The 14,352-nt window shown below is 50.1% G+C and overlaps 1 protein-coding gene across 1 annotated transcript; it reads left to right on the top strand.

The window, feature by feature from the left end:
• The first annotated feature begins 2,222 nt into the window (after window positions 1–2,222).
• On the top strand, window positions 2,223–14,152 carry AVPR1A (arginine vasopressin receptor 1A). The gene is made up of 2 exons (XM_065422327.1): window positions 2,223–3,240; window positions 13,866–14,152. Exons 1-2 carry the CDS (start codon window positions 2,223–2,225, stop codon window positions 14,150–14,152), a joined length of 1,305 nt encoding a protein of 434 aa, XP_065278399.1.
• Window positions 14,153–14,352: the final 200 nt, after the last annotated feature.

Genomic DNA, 14,352 nt, shown 5'->3' with positions numbered 1-14,352 from the left:
TTCATGAGTCTTTCATCTACAGTCAATCTGGAAGAGTCCTCTAAAACCAGAATCTCAAAACTGCCTTTTTAATGAAAGACCAAATATAAATTTTATTCTTTAAACCCTGTTTTATAAAGCAGATTTTTTTTCCTCTTCTTAAAGTTGTTTTAGTTAAAAATCAGCCCAAGAAACACAGTTTTGTTCCAGTCAGATAGGACCTGATCCAGGATTTTCTATGGAAGACAATGTGGGTATTTTACCAGTGAACTGAATTGGAGCAAGATCTAGCCTTAAATCTCAAGTATTATTTCAAATGACAGAATGAAAGCTGTTTCTAGGTTATAAGGACCAAATCCTGGTCCCACTGAAATCAATGATAAAATCCCTATGTATTACAATGGGGCCAGAATTTTGCCCTAAATCCAGAATAATCTATGAAACCAAGAAAATGGAAAATCTTTATCTGCTAGTTTCTATATTTAAGAAATGATTAAAGTTAAAGTGATCAACTATGGAAATATGTTTGCAGTCACAGTACTTTAGAGGAGGTTTTAGAGCCATGCTGTCTTTTTCTGTGTTGAATTCTAGGTGAATTTCTACCATCAGGGGTGAAATCCTGGCCCCACTGAAGTAAAATGGAGTTTTGCCATTGACTTAAAGGGGGTCAAGATTTCACCCTTTGTTTCCAGTTTGTGCTGTTGATTCTCCTCCCCTCTCTTCTGGGCTTTATTCTAGTACAATTGTTATACTCCATGAGAGGACCAGACAGTACTCGGCTAAATGCCAGAACATCACTTTCCATCCTCGGCTTAGCGGGACACAAGGGAAAAATAACAGAGACATTTCCTCTAAAATATTGTTTTGATTATCCCAAATAACCAAAGTTGTGACAACATTTTGAAAACACTGTTTGTTCACTATTGCCTTCTTCTAAAACTCAATTCTGTAATAAACTCTATCCCGTGGCTTTTAAGGATGTATGGAGAGTAACAGTTCAACACATTTCACTTTCATCTCTTCTCTGTGTGTGCAACAGGAAAGGGTACAAGGGATAAATTCGGAAGACAGTGTCAAAGCCATAAAACAACCTCCTGGGCAACAGACGTTATTAGAATCCATTCTGGAAATGAAAAAATAATAATTCATAGATACTAGTAATAGACTGTTTTTGAGGGATGCTGCTTTGTTTTTCTCTTGGATTTAAGGAAATAGATGATGCTGTAGATCATATTTTTCTTCACGGTAACTCTTCAAAAGAGATGGCTCGGAGTAAGGAAATTGACATTTCCCAGAACTGCATGCCATCAGATACATCTCGCTGCTCACCTAGAAGAATCTTCCAAGCGACGATACAACCCCCGACAAAAACAAGGCTCCACAGTGGAGAGGCAGAGCGGTTGCATTCCTACAGCCAGCAGATCATTCTCCCGTCCCTCCGATGCTGTTCTTGTGCCCAGTTCCTTTCTCTCCCACTCCCATGTCTCCTCTTATTCTTACATCCCTGCAAGGTGTCGCCACTGCCCCGCCGCGCTCCAGCTTGCCTCTACCCCTTCTCCTGCCCTGGCCTCTGCCCCCCCCCCCCCCCGTCCTGCTCCTTCTGCTGCCCCACACCTGTATGCTACTGTCTCTCTCCGCTCTTCTCCCTGCCTGTCTTTGATCCTTTCCCTCTTGCTGCCCCGCTCAGCAACTCTTCCCCAGCGCAATAAAACACCTTTTGAGGACCGGGGGCAGGCAAAGGGAGTTTTCCAGACTAAGGAGTGAAGGTGCCGATCGCCCCCCGCCTTCCCCTCCTTGCATTGATGGACAGAGCCCATCCCCCTGCAGGGGTCCGCTCCCCTCATTCTCCTTGGGCAGAGAAAAAAGCGACCCCTGGGAGTGACCGAGGGGGAAGAGAACCTGGTCCACAACCACGGGGCGGGGCTGGAGGAAGGTACCTAAGGGGGACGGGAAAGGGGGTAGAGAGCTCAGCTCCTGTGCCCCGGGGCAGCCTTCCAGTGGCGGCCGCGCTGCTGCACAGGGAAGCGGGGGAAGGGGCGGCTGGCGTCAAGCGCTGACCAGCCTCTGAGACGGGCGCGCCCCTCCCCGCCGGATAAAGGCACCGGCCCCCGGCGCTCGCTCGCTCACAGAGAACCTGGGGGCAGCCGAGGCGGTGGGAGCCAGGGCAGAGCAGCAGCAGCAGCGGCGAAGCGAGCGGGCGGGCGGGCGGGGAGTGCGAGGGCAGGGTCCCGCCAGGCGGCACCATGCGCTCGGCCGCCAGCCCCGGGCCCTCGTGGGAAGCGCCTCCGGCCGGGAACGGCAGCCAGTGGCGGCTGGCGGCGGGGAGCAGCCCCAGCCCGGCGCCCGGCTCCGCCGCCCCCAACGCCAGCCGCGCGGCCGGCTGGGACCCGTACGGGCGGGACGAGGAGCTGGCCAAGCTGGAGATCGCCGTGTTGGGGCTGATCTTCGCGGCGGCGCTGCTGGGCAACGGCCTCGTGCTGCTGGCGCTGCGCCGCACGGCCCGCAAGGCCTCCCGCGTGCACCTCTTCATCCGCCACCTCAGCCTGGCCGACCTGGCCGTGGCCTTCTTCCAGGTGCTGCCGCAGCTGTGCTGGGAGGTGACCTACCGCTTCCACGGGCCCGACGGGCTGTGCCGCGTGGTGAAGCACCTGCAGGTCTTCGGCATGTTCGCCTCGGCCTACCTGCTGGTGGCCATGACGGCCGACCGCTACGTGGCCGTGTGCCACCCGCTGCAGACCCTGCGCCAGCCCGCCCGCCGCCCGCACGCCATGGTGGCGGCCGCCTGGGCGCTCAGCCTGCTGCTCAGCACGCCGCAGTACTTCATCTTCTCCCTCAGCGAGGTGGAGCGCGGCTCGCAGGTCTACGACTGCTGGGCGCACTTCGTGCAGCCCTGGGGGCCCCGCGCCTACGTCACCTGGATCACCGGCGGCATCTTCGTGGCGCCCGTGCTGGTCCTGGCCACCTGCTACGGCTTCATCTGCGGCCACCTCTGGCGGAACATCCGCGGCAAGACCCGCCGGCGCGGGGAAGGGGGCGGCGGGGCCCGCCGCAAGCAGGGGGCAGCGGCTGGGCCCCCCGGCGGCGCCTTCCGCAGGGGGCTTCTGCCCACCCCGTGTGTCAGCAGCGTCAAGACCATCTCCCGGGCCAAGATCCGCACCGTCAAGATGACCTTCGTGATCGTCTCGGCGTACATCGTCTGCTGGGCGCCCTTCTTCACCGTCCAGATGTGGTCCGTCTGGGACCCGCAGTTCTCCTGGATCGGTAGGTGAAGGGAGGTGCTCTGGTTTACCTTGCTGCCATCCGGAGTGACTCCGCACTCACACCGAAGTAACTCAGAACAGATTATGAGAGGGAGAGAGACGTAAAGTACTCCCCCCCTCCCCCCCGCCTTCTGGTGTGTTGGGGGAGCAGAGGGGCGATCCAGACCAAGGATTATTTCTTTAGATGATAATGGGGAAATCACCTTAGTTTCACTCAGAGCAGCAAACCCTGCCTTTTTTTAAATAGTTTGCCCTTGATAGTTGCTATTATGACAGTGCGAGCTCTGACAAGGAAACCCCGCTGTTTCAGTTGTTCTTGAGGAACAATTTGAATAACAGGGCTTTTGATTTTTAAGCAACTCTCCCCTGTAAAACAAATGTGGAGTTCTGCTGAAAAACTGATGGCATGATTTGTCTCCACCTCAATTATTTCTTTAAGGAAACATGTTGAATAAAAATCATCATGTTCCTAAAAAAGTTTTACATAAATTAAAGGATTATTTGTGTTTATATTGCAGGTATGAGTTAAATAATGTTTTCCCACTTACTGTTTTGCTTTTGCTACTGAGTGACAGACCTAATGTTCTGGTGCAATAATGAAATGCAGCTGCTACCCTGGAAAGCCTTTCTCCTGTCAGTCTTGTATGCGTTTCAATTTTGCCACTTACCTGCATTCAAATAGGTTAAAAGAGGAAAATAAATAACTAATTTGGGGATTCCATTTCATTTTAAAGTTTGTGTCTGGGAGGGGTGTAAACCTAGAGCCTGATCCTGCTCTCACCGAAGTCAATGAGAGCAGAATCCGGCCCTTTGGAGATCTAGGAAAGATTCTACAGTATACCACAGCTAAATAATCTTGAGGGGCTAAATCGTACAGTACATGGACAAATACCCCTGACTTCGGTGAGTGTGTTCCATGAATAAGAACTGCAGGACTGGGTGCAATGCCTTGCTGTTTTGCTTGGGTTAGATCAAAACGCAATGTTCAGTTGACACGAGCAAATCCTCTTAAACTCCGTTCTATTACGAAGTAACTAAGGGTTTCTGGTTTTGTTTGTTTGTTTTTGTTTTAAGTGATAGTTCTAAACCACTGGTTCTCAAAGGGTCGCAACCCCATGGGAGGTTGCAACTTGGTTATGTGGGGGATCGCGAGCCCCGACCCCGGCGCGTGGCTGCGAACTGCGAGCCCCGACAGCGACTGTGTGGGGCTGCGAGCCGTGACCCCCTGCGAGCCATGAGTGTCTACCCCTGCGCTGGGTTGCAACCCTGATGAGGGGCTGCGAGCCCCAACCCCAACCCTGGCCAGGAGCGGGGCTGTGAGCTCCGGCCAGGCGCAGGGCTGCGGGGCAGTACCGGGTTTACAGTGGTGCCACGCCCAAACTCAAAAGGGGCCCTGGCGTGGCCCGCTCACTTGCACTGTACCAAGAGCAGCTGGCTCCTCTACACCCCCCGGCTCCTCTCCCCCACTGTTCACTCCACTCAGCTGGCCAGCCCAGGGCTCCTCCCCACCCCATGACCCACAGGTGCCACCGGGAGATCAGCTGTTGGCAACTGCCAATCAGCTATTTCAGGGCAGAGGGAGCTGGGCTAGGGGGACAAGCAGCCAGGGCATGGCAGCTTCTGTGCTAGCTGTGGAGGGGTGGGGGAGATTGGGTGTGGGCAGCTTCTTGGCTGGGGGGAGATGGGTGGGCAGCTTCTCGGCTGGCCGCGGGGGGCTGCTGGGGGGAGTACAGGCTGGGGGGTTTCTCAAGGACCAAGCCAGCCATTCTCAGTCCACTCCAGTGTCTCCCCCAGGACCTGTGCCCCCCTCCAACCTGGAGAAATCAGCTGCAGACCCCCTTAGTGCTGGGCAGGGGGACAAACCAAAGAACATGGCTCCTTTAAGAAAAGTTTGCCTTTGTGTTTGATGTGTGAACTTGGGCTGGGGCCAGCAGCTCGCCCCCTCCCCGTGCTCCCTCCAGCCAGTCAGGTGCGCCCAGCCGTGGCCAAAGGTGAGAGGGGCTTCACTGCAGCCCCAAGTACAAATGAGCAGCCTCTCCCAGCCCGGCCCCTGCCCGTGCCCAGACCCCTCCCCTGCGGGCTCTGGGAGCTCCCAACCCCTACGGTTCTGACCTAGGTTCCAGGCCACCGCATCCCTTTCCCCGTGCATGGAGGGACAGGAGGGGGCAACGCACCACCAGTACTTCTAGCTGCATCCTCCCTGCAGGCTCTTCTCCAGGGCTGGCTCTCATGCCTGGCAAAGTAACGGTTGCCCAGCTCAAAGCTGTTTCCAACTCTCCCCCCTCCCGCCCCCGCCCAGATCAAGCCTGCCTGAGCGGCTTTTCCTCCCAGAGAGGAAGTTTATCCCCCCGCACCCCAGATCAGCATCCCCTCCTCCCCGCGTCAGGAAGGTTTGATTTCCTTCTCCTGGATCTACACCCCGCCTCTCCTTCAGCTCCCAGGGAATTCCTACCGTTGCATCCACCCCACCCACCCACCCCGTATCAGCTTCAAGTCAGGAGACACTGCCTTGCTTCACCTTGGGACACCTGAGCTCGTCTTGCATCAGGATGCTGGGCTGCAGCAGCCCGGAGGAGGAAGCAAACCCCCCACTCCCCTTGCCTTTGGCCATGGTCCCACCATGGGCTCCCCCCCACAAAAGTTGCACAGTGTTGTGAGGGAGTCAGCGAGCGAGTTTCAAAGCCAGCGTGGGCTGCCACAACGGGGACTGGGAGGAGCTGGAGTGACACAGCAGCCACACAGCAGGATGAATGAATGGGACATTTCTCTCTTGGGCTGTTGAATTAAATTTCTCTCTGTGTCAGGGCGGGCAGTTTCTGGGCTGGCCGCAGGGGGTGGGGTTAGGGAGAGACAGAGCTTCTTTGAGTGCGTGGGTGGGAGCGGCTGCTAGACAGAGCCACCAGGAGATGGGGAGCAGAGAGAGAGAAAGATGGGCAAAGGGACACAGATGGAGAGCAAGAAGTGGGAAACATCAGGAAGGGGAGATACCAATGATAGACACACATTCAAAAACTAGAATGAAAGTGTATAAATATGCTGAAAATAGCCTCCCCTCAAAATTGGCAGAGCACCCCTCCAGCACACACACCTCGCCTGTAAGGCAGGAGGGGGCAGAAAGGAGTGGGCGGCAGGCAGGAGGCATTCATAATAAATTTGTTAGTCTCTAAGGTGCCACAAGTACTCCTGTTATTTTTGCGGATACAGACTAACACGGCTGCTACTCTGAAATAGAATCATAGAATATCAAGGTTGGAAGGGACCTCAGGAGGTCATCTAGTCCAACCCCCTGCTCAAAGCAGGACCAATTCCCAACTAAATCATCCCAGCCAGGGCTTTGTCAAGCCGGGCCTTAAAAACCTCCAAGGAAGGAGACTCCACCACCTCCCTAGGTAACGCATTCCAGTGCTTCACCACCCTCCTAGTGAAAAAGTTTTTCCTAATATCCAACCTAGACCTCCCCCACTGCAACTTGAGACCATTGCTCCTTGTTCTGTCATCTGCCACCACTGAGAACAGCCGAGCTCCATCCTCTTTGGAACCCCCCCTCAGGTAGTTGAATGCAGCTATCAAATCCCCCCTCATTCTTCTCTTCTGGAGACTAAACAATCCCAGTTCCCTCAGCCTCTCCTCATAAGTCATGTGCTCCAGACCCCAAATCATTTTGTTGCCCTCCGCTGGACTCTTTCCAATTTTTCCACATCCTTCTTGTAGTGTGGGGCCCAAAACTGGACACAGTATTCCAGATGAGGCCTCACCAATGTCGAATAAAGGGGAACGATCACGTTCCTCGATCTGCTGGCAATGCCCCTACTTATACAGCCCAAAATGCCATTAGCCTTCTTGGCAACAAGAGCACACTGTTGACTCATATCCAGCTTCTTGTCCACTGTGACCCCTAGGTCCTTTTCTGCAGAACTGCTACCCAGCCATTCGGTCCCTAGTCTGTAGCAGTGCATGGGATTCTTCCGTCCTAAGTGCAGGACTCTGCACTTGTCCTTGTTGAACCTCATCAGGGTTTTTTTGGCCCAATCCTCTAATTTGTCTAGGTCCCTCTGTATCCGATCCCTACCCTCTAGTGTATCTACCACACCTCCCAGTTTAGTGTCATCTGCAAACTTGCTGAGAGTGCAGTCCACACCATCCTCCAGATCATTAATAAAGATATTAAACAAAACCGGCCCCAGGACCGACCCTTGGGGCACTCCACTTGAAACTGGCTGCCAACTAGACATGGAGCCATTGATCACTACCCGTTGAGCCCGACGATTTAGCCAGCTTTCTATCCACCTTACAGTCCATTCATCCAGCCCATACTTCTTTAACTTGGCGGCAAGAATACTGTGGGTCCATTCAGAGAGGTCTAGGGGGATTGGGCAGAGCGGGGCCAGAAAGAGGTTGTGTGGGGGGTGGGGCCTTGGGGGAGGAGGCAGAGCTATGATGGGGCACCCACTAGCAAAACCAAAAGTCAGCACCTGTGCCATGACCCCTTCCTCCCGTCCACTGCTTGCTCTTCTCAGCCGCTGCCAGTTCGGGCCAGTGACCATCCGTTTCAGGCTCCCTGGGGGTGGGTGCGCCTCTCCCGGCCGCTCTGCGGAAGTGGTTGGCTGGGGGAGTTGGTAGCTACCCTTCGCCCATGCAAGGAAATGCCACCTCCGCCACGGGCAGCACCAGCGCCAGGTGGGTAGGGCTGGGTGGGGCCCCAGGGGACAGGACCGCTCTGTGCTCCCAAGCTTCAGCTGTCCTGCCCCCTAGCACTGTGCTGGGAGGGGGGATCCCTGCTCTGTGCTGGCTCAGCAGGGCCTGGGGGCAGGGCTTGAGGGCATGGGTCACATGCTGGGATGTGAGGGGGTGGGAGGTGCTGGGGAGTGGGGGAGGTTTGTGTGCTTTGGGGTGCTGGGCAGTGGGGGTCTGTTGGGGGGTCGCTATGTAGTTGTGGTGGTGGGGCTGTGGGGAAGGACACTGGGCAGTGGAGGTGGGGGCGATCTGTGCATGTTGGACTGCTAGGAAGTGGGGGGGTCTGTGTGGGGTGCTGGGCAGTTGTGGTTGGGCTGAGAGCGGGGGTGCGCTGGGTGGGGTGGTGGTGTGCAGAGCACTGTGCATTTGTGGGGGGGCACTGGGCATAGGGAGTCGGGGGGGGGCATTGGGAGTTGTGTGGCACGACATGGGCCCACCCCCATTGTTGAAGGGGCATGCTGGCAGCACAGGGCTGGGTGGGCCAGTGTGCATCTGGCACTGCCAGTTTGCACACTGGGTGGAGCAGGGCTGCCCCTGCCATACCATGCCCATTGCCCCTCGCTCCGGGGACTTCCCTGCGCCATGTTCCGTTGCCTCCATGGGGGCCCACAAATATGTTTGGGGCCGGGCCCACAAAGATTAATTTGGCCCTGCTTTGGGGCTGCAAGCCCCGACCCCTGTGTGGGGTTGCAAGCCCCAATCCCGGCCAGGCATGGTGTTGTGATTCCCCGACCCCAACCAGGAGAGGGGCTGTGAGCTGGGGCATCCACGACACTGTGAGCCCTGACCCCTGTACTGGGGTTGTCAGGCGGGGCCTGGCCATGGTGAGGGTTATTAGCCGGGAGCTCTGCCGGGCACAAGGTTGTTAACCCCCAGCCCTGCAACACACCGGGTTGTCAGCCCCAAGCCCCACCACCCACTGTGAGCCCGGCCAGGCACTTGGTTGTGAGCCACCATCACCACCATATGCGGACCTCAGAGCCCCAAGCTCCTCCAGCCCAGCTCCACCACCAACTCCACTCCACCTCTAGCCCTGCTCCACCTCCAAAGAAGGCGCCAAATAGAAGTTTGCCCAGGGCGCCATTTTTCCTATGGCTGGCCCTGGTACTGAGAGGGCTTGATTCTTTAGCAGCTGAACAAGTACAGTCAGACACACAAATGCAAACTTTCTCCTGAAAATAATGGCCACGTGTACTGCTAAAACCGCTAAAAAACAAAAGTATCTCGAGTCTTACATTAAACTTGGTTTTACCAGTATCATCACCTCTGGTACTGAAAAACCGCAATGAGTCATTTGCTGTGAAGTTTTGTCTGCTGAATCAATGAAACCATGCAAACTGCAGCGACATCTTGAAACTAGACATCCTGAGCATAAAAATCAAAACATGGTTTTTTTTCAAACGCAGAGAAGAAGCAACAAAGAAGGCCAGGCTTGATGCTGATGGAAGTTTACAACAGCAAACGTCCTCCACTGTGGAGGCCTCTTGTGTTGTGTCACTACGCATTGCCTGTACCAAATCACCGCATACAGTAGGTTAGGAGTTTATTCTGCCAGCATGCAAAGATATTGTGGCACTTATGGTTGGCAATGATACTGCCAAAAAACTGAATATGCTTTCCATGTCTAATGATACTGTGAAACGCAGAATATGTGAGATGTCTGAAGATATCAAAAAACAAGTTGTGCACGAAATTAAACATTCTGCTTTCAGTATGTTCAGCCTGCAACTTGATGAAACTACTGATGTTACTCACTGCGCGCAACTGATAGCATTCGTACGGTATGTTAATGCCGGGGATGTTAAGGATGAGTTCTTATTCTGTGAACAACTTGAAACAACCACAACATCATAGGCCATTTTCAATAAGGTGAATGCTTTTTTCAAAAGCAATGGCATTGAGTGGAAAAATCTTTGTGGTACCTGTACTGATGGTGCTCCAGCAATGATGGGTGCACCGTGTGGCTTTCAGCAGAAGGTAAAGTGTGTCTCACCTAATGTGATTGTCACTCATTGTGGAATCCATCGTCAAGTCCTAGCTGCAAAGACATTGCCAATATGCCCTAATGCTGTGGTGGATGTTGTTATGTGAGCAGTGAACTACATTAAAGCTCATGTTCTGAATAGTTGACTCTTTCGAGAGCTCTGCAATGAAATGGGTGGTGAATATGAAGTTCTACTTTTCCACACTCAAAGCTGATGGCTTTCTACGGGATGTGCATTAAAGCACATTTTTATACTTCATGAAGAGATGGCAGAGTTTTTCCTGTGAAAACAGAAACAAGAGCTGAACAAAATGTTAAGTGACCAGAAATGGCTTCTCTGCTTGGCATACCTAGTTGATATCTTTGGTAACCTTAATGATCTCAATCTGTCACTTCAGGAGAAAACGTTAATAGACCTGACTAATAAAATCAAAGCCTTCCAGATGAAGTTGGATCTGTGGTGAAGGAAGCTGGACACAGACAGATATGGCATGTTTCCGACACTTTCCTCGTTCAGCGAGGAGGAGGAAGTTAACATTGATAGTGCTCTCAAGTCAGCGATCAGTGAACATTTGAGAGCCCTTCATGAAGAGTTCTCACACTACTTCCCAGCGCTACCAGAAGCACTTCATTGCCTGGTGAAGAACCCTTTCAGTGGGACAGCTGAGCAGTTACCTACTCACGATATTCACGCACAGGAACAGTTTGTCGACATGATCAATGATGATGAAGTGAAAGCAAAATTCTCACAGCTGCCTCCAAACCAGTTCTGGTGCTCAGTTGCAAATGAATACCCACTGGTGTCTGAAATGGCCCTGAGAGTCCTTCTGCCATTTCCCACTACCTACGAATGCGAGAGTGGATTCTCCAGCCTTCTCACAATAAAGACGAAATCTCGAAACAGGCTTGATGTGAAGGACGACATCAGATGCGCCTTTTCTAAAACAACACCAAGAATAAAACTTCTTGTGTCAAATAAACAGCATCATCCATCTCACTGATTTTTTTGGCTGCTTCAGGTCATTAATTGCTGTCAAGTATTAAAATAAAATTCTACTTAAAAATAACTTTCCCACTTATATTTAATTCGATAAAAATGTGTTTTAGGCTTAATTTAAAAGCAGTGAGAAACGGCAAATTCATTTTAAGCAATAGGGTTAAAATTTAGTATTTTAACATAGTGTTAAATATAAAAAATGTGTTTTTAATTTCTAAGGGGGGGGGTCGCACTCGGAGGCTTGGTGTTCGAAAGGGTCACCAATACAAAAAGTTTGAGAACCACTGCCCTAGAGTAACCAGGGAGGCTGCCAACCGTCTTGTATGCCTGCTTGAAAGTTCTGTGGTAACTTAAATGTTTGACTTGTAATACTTCTACCTTTCAAAAAACATAGAAAAAGAAGAGAATTTTGCATTTCCCAGGTTTTCACAGTGTGTCTGATACTTCAGCTATCTGTACACAGCCAAGGAAAATATCAAAGTATCAGCCTAAAAAAAGTGCTAAGCTCAAATGTTTTACAAAAGCTTTTAGAGATTATAAATTTGCTGTTTGTAAACAATCAGCTCTTCTGGAAGGAAATGGTCACATTTGCTTTCTGATTTAATAAAAGGTAAATGGTTGTGATTAAAATATTTGCTGAATTTATTTGAACAAACATAATTTAGTAAAATGTTCCCCCAAAATTCAAAACTTCAGGTGTGCTTTGTTTTTAAATTAAAAAGTCTATTCCAGAAATAGCACAGTGAATTCATTTTGCCCTTGTTATGGATAAAATTCTGGAAGTAATTTTCATTCATTATAAAGTACGCATACATATATATGTAAAGTGAAAGCTGGAAGCCACAAACTTTAGATGATGATACTGTATTGTACTTCACTCTTTTGTACTTCAGACTTTCATTGACAATAGTGGGAACTTTGATTACACAAGAAATGTGGGATTGAGACCAAAATCACAATGCATAACATAGTTGATCGAATATAAATAGAATTGAAGGTTTGAGGCAGACTAATATCATTTTGATTTCAAAAGGAGGGGGGGAAAAAACCTGTCAGGGTATTTCACTGTGTTAAATAGAGAGATTAATATGAAGAGACATTCTAAAAATCTTGTAGAACTATACAACACAGTGAATATATCGCTGTGGAGACTTAATATTCATAAAGTAAGTTTTAATTGAACATACTAAGTACTTGAAAGAGTCTGACAATTTAAACTAGTAGAGGTAGGAGGGATGAAGCTTTTTCTATGACAAAGTTTATTTGAAGGGAAAAAAACAGAGCCTCTTTCTTTGATCTCTAGCATTATGGATCTGATTCAATGGGCTTTGGATCAGGGCCTATATACATTTTGGAAGAAAAAACTTAGGGTGAAATCCTGGCCTTGCTGAAGCTAGTGTTTTGCCAGTGACGTCAATTTCACTCTTACCTAATCGAATTCGGACTTCAGGCTTGGGATTTAAGGCTCCCGTCCAGCAAAGCACTCACTTAGGCTATGGCTACACTAGAGAGCTGCAGCTGTGCCACTGTAAGCTCTCTAGCGTACTCACTTTAAAATGACGGGAATTAATCCACCCCCAATGAGCAGCAGTAGGTATATCAACAGGAGAAGCTGTCCCGTCAACATAGTGCTGTCCATCCCGGCACTTAGGTCAGTGTAATTTATGTCGCTTGGGGTGGTGGCTAATTCACACCCCTGAGCAACATGAGTATTACCAACATAAGTGGTAGGGTATGCATAGCCTCAATGTCAATGGGACTGCTGACACTTACAGGTTAACATGTGCTGAAGTGCTTTGCTGTATTGGGTTCTTAGATCCCAAACCAGAAGTCATTAATCTTTACTCAGATAAAAGTCCAGTTGACTTCAATTGGAGTTTTACCTGACTAAGGACTTCCTGATTATGTCCTTAGGATGATTTGGAGGATCTGTCTGTACAATTGCTGAATTCTGGTTGATATGAAGTGGTTACTATGAAAATCGCTGTATCAGCTTTGTTGTATCCACTATGGGCTAGAAGTGCTGTATCATTTCCTCCTAGACCAGATACAAGGAGGGTCATAGAACTCAAGGACCCTATTCAGTTGATGATAACTTGGAAGAATGGATGAGCTCTGGTCTAAAGGAGAAACCGTTTTACCTTCCCTCTCTGAGGGGAGGGGGAACTGGAAAAAATGGAAATTTACCAGGTGCAGAGCAAAGGAAGCCAGGTGACCAGTTAGGGCTTTAACTAAAGACTTACAGGGGAGGAAGGAAGGGCATGGACAACCTAGGTCAGAGGACTAGTTGAGGGGAGAATACTCCATGTTTCAGCATGCAAGTAACAGAAGGATGCTGGACAGTCCCTGACTCCAGCCCAAAGAATCATCTGGAGTCTTGAGGAAACTGAGGAAGGGAAATGCATGTAGTTTATTATTTTTCTATGGATCTGTGTATTTCTCATATGATTAAGTGAAGAGCAGCAGCACTGTAGAACTCTGGACTGTATGTCTGTGTTATATGTAACACTTTCCACATGATGGCCCCTTGGAGAGGTAAACTAGAAGTCTCTCACCTTTGGTGAGATTATGGGAGAGGTGTGTGTAAGAGACGGGGGAGCCTGAGGAGTTCATACTGGTTACAGGGGCTGGGCAGGGTGCCATGAGATCACAGCTCTCCAGATGGAGTGTAAGACAGAGGGTCTTCGTTCTAACAATGTGCCTAGGGACCCCAAGACTGGGACAGTGCTTGGGTTTATAACACCTGGGGATCCAGAGGCTGGATTCCCCCACAACAATCTGAAGGGCTGCCAATAGAGGGCGCCCAGCCAGACCAGTGGTTAATCAAATGGTTAATGAAGAAATTAACCGTATGTTGGCAATGTTCCTTTACTTCTGCTACTAAAACAGTATACTTTTTTTTTTAAAATAGATTCTGAAAACACTGTCATTACAGTCACTGCTCTGTTGGCCAGTCTGAACAGTTGTTGCAATCCCTGGATCTACATGTTCTTTAGTGGACACCTCCTGCAAGACTGTTTACAGAGCTTCCCCTGCTGTCAAAAAATAAAACAAAAGCTGAGTAAAGAAGATTCTGACAGCGTTAGCAGAAGACAGACTTCTTTTACCAACAACAGAAGCCCAACAAACAGTTTGGACATGTGGAGGGATTCACCCAAATCATCAAAATCTACCAAATTCACCCCCATTCCAGCCTGAGCCAGTTACACAGAAGAGACAGCACTTGTGAGTATCACAGTGTGGCACTTTAAGCTTGTCAAGGCATTAGTCATCACATGGAAAATGAACTACTGCAGTAGCCATATAATGAAAAGTATCATATTGCTAAATAAACTATTTTGCACTGCTGTAAATTATTTTATGAAAAGTATTAATGACATACAAAGCAGTGGAATGTG

This window comes from Emys orbicularis, chromosome 1, assembly GCF_028017835.1.
Source record: "Emys orbicularis isolate rEmyOrb1 chromosome 1, rEmyOrb1.hap1, whole genome shotgun sequence".
Classification (NCBI taxonomy): domain Eukaryota; kingdom Metazoa; phylum Chordata; order Testudines; family Emydidae; genus Emys; species Emys orbicularis.
This window is presented reverse-complemented; position numbering and strand designations above follow the sequence as displayed.

What these genes read in the sequence shown, in the direction of transcription:
- AVPR1A (XM_065422327.1), top strand. Translation starts at nt 2,223, where the DNA reads ATGCGCTCGGCCGCCAGCCCCGGGCCCTCGTGGGAAGCGCCTCCGGCC. An exon ending in CCCGCAGTTCTCCTGGATCG is followed by an intron (nt 3,241 to 13,865) that starts GTAGGTGAAGGG and finishes TTTTTAAAATAG; the next exon opens with ATTCTGAAAACACTGTCATT.